At 48.7% G+C, this 4,939-nt stretch overlaps 1 protein-coding gene across 2 annotated transcripts in view; it reads right to left on the reverse strand.

Annotated features, from left to right (window-relative positions):
- Positions 1-4,939, reverse strand: part of RGS9 (regulator of G-protein signaling 9) — a 49,797-nt gene that overhangs the window by 36,249 nt on the left and 8,609 nt on the right. For both annotated transcript variants that reach the window (XM_004693456.2, XM_012733141.1), the window contains exons 2-3: positions 3,366-3,462; positions 954-1,004 (exon numbers count right to left, since the gene is read on the reverse strand). In XM_004693456.2, the coding sequence (XP_004693513.1) occupies positions 954-1,004; positions 3,366-3,462 (148 nt within the window). The remainder of the gene's footprint in view (positions 1-953; positions 1,005-3,365; positions 3,463-4,939) is intronic.

Raw genomic sequence — 4,939 nt, forward strand, 5'->3', positions numbered from 1 at the left:
CCCCCCCCCCGTTTGCTTATGACATAGTCTTATTTCTGGGTTTGCACCTATTAAAGGGCAATCTTTCTGGCTTTTTCTCAGAAGCATCAATGGAAGTAGGTGTCTCGCTCATGGCGAGAGAACTCCATCCCTCCAGGCCCACCCTGCCAAGGACCCAGCCCACAGGCCATCCCAGAGCTCAGTCCCCAAGGCTCGGCAAGACTTTGTCCCCACCTTCTCTTCATGCCCCACCCCTCCACCATAGACCAAACCCTCATTGTACCAATGTCCTATTTTTCTACAAGAGGCCTGGTCTGCACCAACCCAGCCTTCAAATTGCTGCCAGTCTAACTTTAATATGATTATCAATCACCCTGCCATGCTCAAAATCCCTCTGGCTTCCTATTGCCTTTCTCCCAGGCAAAACTTGGCAGCTACAAATATACCTGGTGCATCGCCAACTTCACCTGCCCTTACTACTCAGGTAAAGTCATTTCTTTTGCTTGCTATCACTCTATTTCTTGCTCATTCCACTTCTACATCACCACTCTTGCTGGTACCCTCTCAGGGAAGACAGACCCTCCAAGTTCCCCTTCACAATTCACAAGATCACATCTTGCCAGATGAAATGTATAAATGTATATAAATATATATGTGTGTGTACATATTTATACGTGTGTACATATGTGCACATATATATTTCCCCTCCTCCAGGAAGTGCTTCTTGAATGACTCTCCCCCCAGTTACCCCTGTAATTTACACGCTCTCGATATTTTCTTTGAAATAATGAAGGATGCTGCTCTCCAATTAGCATGCTTCCCATTTTGATTCTGGTTGGTTTATTCAGGAGCTTTTCTTTCCCAGTTTAAGTGCCAGTTTCTCAGAGACTGGGCTAGCCCTCCATTTCATTTCCATCCTCCAGAGATTCTCTCGTGGCGCAACCCTTGATGAGGTGTGCCAGACGAATGCTCACCCAGATTGGAGACCCAAAGCCGCTGAACAATCCAGTGTAGAACATCACTTCCTGCAAAACAGAAATATTTAGCCCTCAGCCGCCAACATCCATGCCCCTCCATCCTGCTGCTCAACTGGCCTCCTCCCTGCTCAGTTGTGACCTCATCTTTTCAGCTTGAAATTCCCAGGGATTCCCCAACACACACGCACACGCGCACACACGCACACACACACACACACACACACACACCTCAGCCCAAACTCTGCAGCCAGTAATTCAGGTCAGCCATGATGGGACTCCAGCCAGGTTTTCTATCTAAGTTTTCCTAAACAAACTCAATCTTCGCCTCTCTTGTGGCGCTTATTTCCTTACTTTACAATAACTTGTGCATGGTAAGTTATTATTATATATCAGCTAGAAAGTAAACACCTTGTGTCTTAACAGTGAAAAGACAAAGCCAGGTGCATGGCCAGCTGTCCTTGGGGCTCTGGGTGCAGCCTGAACACAGGAGAATAAAGCAGGAAACCAAGGTGGGAGACAGGGGAAGAGTTGAGGATGGGGGGCTGGTTCCCCTCCACCCCCATCCCTCTGCTCTGAACCCAAGGAGTCAGAGAATCCCAAAGTCAAACCTGGACTTTCAGGTCACTGTAAATGCACTTTTGTCAAAGTAGGAGGATGGGCCATATTTTAGCAACACTTGGTAGATGGATTGATCATTTCCCCAACGAGGGAACGTGGGCTCCATTTGCACTTTCACCCACACAAGCCTGGGATGAGCATGAAATAAAAGCAGAAGAAGCAGACAGGGTCGAGATCAGGAAAGAAGGTGCCCTCTCCCACTCACCCACCCCCCCCCTTCAAGGATTCAGATTTATCTCATAAGCAACGTAAGCCAAGTTCAATCACTAAGACCTGGGGGAGGAAAGCGGCAGGATCGCAGAAGAAAGACAAGGCGACCTGGAACCAAACGCTTCAGCCGCAGCTCATCTGGCAAACACCGTGACCACATACACCAGCGACTTCAGCCTGATGCACAAAGGCCACACTGCACAGAACCAGCCCACACATGCCAGAACACCAGGAAGGAGAATCAGCGCCTGCGTCTGTCCTTAGTGCTGGACTATTGAAAATGCCACCTCCCTCCTCAAAGGCTGAGCGGGGGCTTTCTTCTGCCGCCCTCCAGACAGGGCTGGCATGGCCCATCACACACTCCGGGCCTAACTGCCTGCCCACAGCATGGCCAAGGATGGAGAACCTGTAGCTCTTCCTTCCTACACCTGTCGACATGCCCTCCGTCACTGCTTTCAGAGGGCTCTCTGCTGTTGCTGTTAGCTTTATTTCTCCCTGGTGGGCTGTTCACCAGCAACATTTTTCATCTAAAACCTGACTTAATATCCTAGTGCTGGGTGTTTTAGACGTTGAACCCCAAGTCTCTCTGAATACTACAGAGAGGCATGCAGGCCAAGAGATACCCAGGCAGCCAGCAGAGGGAGGGATGCTCCCCACCCAGGAGCCAAGGGCTTTCACATCCACTTGACTGCTTCCTGAAATAGATCAAATGAGATTATGTCGTACCACGTGGTCTGTGCTGACAACAGACAAGCCGCTCAGCTCCCACATCAGCCACCTTCATCCCAAGAAGTCCTGGGTCTGAGAGTTAATGGCAATTATCCAATTTGCTTTTATTAGTGCTGATGCCACAGGGCAGGGCTTCTCTCTCTGGTCTGATCCAACAGCAGCTGAACCTGCCAGGGTGGCAGGAACAAGGGGAGACACGGCCAGGTGGGCAGCCACGTGCCAGGAAGGGGAGCAGCTCACACACAGGAGTGGGCAAGAGCTGGAGGTCATAGCTGGGCTCAAACTCAAGCTTCACTTGAGCTTTGTGGCGTTAGCAACATGAGGATATGTTGCTGAAGTTCTTTATGTCTCGTGGCCCCATCTGCGAGAGGGATGTTTTGTGCCCATCACTGATTTGACACTGGGGTGCTGACTGAAACCACGAGGGAAACTGTTAGCTGCCACAGCAACTAAAAAACCCACTGTGGTTTCCACTTGCACAGCACTATTATCTCATTTAATTCCTGCACTCTCTCTCTAAGACAAGGATTGCTATCCCTGCTTTTAAAATGAGAAAGTTGAAACCAGAGCTACATAGCTAGGATAAAGCATCCCCAAAATGCAATCCCAGCTTTGTCCAGTGTCCTCGGCCAGTACAAGACCAGGACTGATTCAAGCACTTGATCAGCTCCACCCTGACCCACAGCTATGCCAACCACTGGGGTTGCCCCAAGGAACAGGTGGAGCTATCTGTGTACCAATAAAACTTTATTGGCAAACAAAGGTGAGGGCCAGATTTGGTCCACAAGTTCTATTCTGCTGACCCTATCTATGGTCTGTTTGAGACCAGGACTCAATCATAAGATACATCACCTGTCATGGCGTGAGGGACACTTGTGACTAAGACCTTCTGGTTCTGCATCCGGACGCCCGTCTCTGGGTTCTGCATGTCTTTCACCAGCGCTTCAATCTGTAAGATAGAACCCAGAAAGCTGATGGTCAGGACCACTTCAAAAGTTATGCCAAAGTGCTCCCTTTTGAGATCTGAGGGATCAAACAGTGCTAAGATGAACACAGGAGAGTATAGCCCAGGTGAGCACTGAGTGATATGCAAAAGAGCTAATATAAGCTGTGCACACACCAACACGCTCCCTCTCTGGGAGCACAGAGCGATCCACTCCAACTTGGAGATTTCTGCAGAGGCTTTTAGGAGAAGAGGAGGCTTAACAGAAAAGGATTTTTCTGCAGAGAAAGGGAGAAAACAACACTGTCAAGACATGGGAGGGAGACCAGTGGCAAGAGGGCCAGAAATCAAGAAATCAGAGCAAGATGAGCCTGGAATTTGGAGACCAGATCACCACAGGCCCTTAAATGCTGCTCTCAAGAGTAGATTCTGTTCCAACAGCTACTTCTGAGAGGAGCATAATCTGGTATACATTTTGGAAATGTGGCCTATGCCAGAGAGAAGCACACAGATATAATAAGTTCACCCAGGTAGGATAAAAGCAAGAAGATTGTTTAAAACTATTGCAATCCTCTAAGGGAGAAATGACAGGGCTTGCAGCCCACTCCTATCAGCTGTGTCTACCCCTGCATCTGTTCTCAGCAGGACAGGTGGAGGGAGTGTTCCACTGACTTTAGAACATGCCAGTCCTCTGCTCAGCCCCTGCAGAAGCATGCCACCCAAAGGAAATGGCACAGTTCCCCTGCTGGTCTGTATTGGTTGGGATGCCCCCCACCTCCACCACCAACCTTCTAGCACCACCACCTGGCTCCCTCCGATGCAGTCACACTGGCCACCCGCCAGTGCTTGATCTCACCAAGCACACACCCAGCCTCCTGCCTCCAGGCCTTGGTTCCAACCCTGGACCGCTCTTCCCAAGGATCCATGTGACTCACTCTCTCACCCCCTTCTTCTCATTCACAAAGGCCCACCCTGACCTTACTACTTGATGCTGCATTGGAACAACACCCCTGATATTCCCAATCTCCTCCCTATTCACTTATCCTAAAACACTCATCTTTTAACATACCAAAAATAACCCATTTATATTTATTGTGTGTCTTCCTTGCTCCTGGAAAATAAGCTCTCCAAGGGCAGGTCTTTTGTCTGTTGTTCTCTGCTGCATTACAACTGCCTCAGATAGCAGACAGATGGTATTTAATATGTAGCTGATGAATGAATCAGTAAATAAATAAAGGCAGCAAAGAGAAGATGGTAAGAACATATAGCTTTCAAAGCCCCTGTGAGGGCAGAATTAACTGAAATTTCAAGTGATTGAGTAGTTCAACAGGCAACTAAAGAATAATACCAATAATTTATATGATTAGGGCTGCAGGTTACCAAATTAGAAAATGCAAAAGAAGGACCATCTTCTGAAGCAAGTGTTTCTGCTTTGGGATGTGGACTGTGAAGGACTGCTGAGATAGCCCCACTAGCTGGCAGG

Source organism: Condylura cristata, unplaced genomic scaffold (genome assembly GCF_000260355.1).
Source record: "Condylura cristata isolate star-nosed mole 26May11 unplaced genomic scaffold, ConCri1.0 scaffold00038, whole genome shotgun sequence".
NCBI classification, from domain to species: domain Eukaryota; kingdom Metazoa; phylum Chordata; class Mammalia; order Eulipotyphla; family Talpidae; genus Condylura; species Condylura cristata.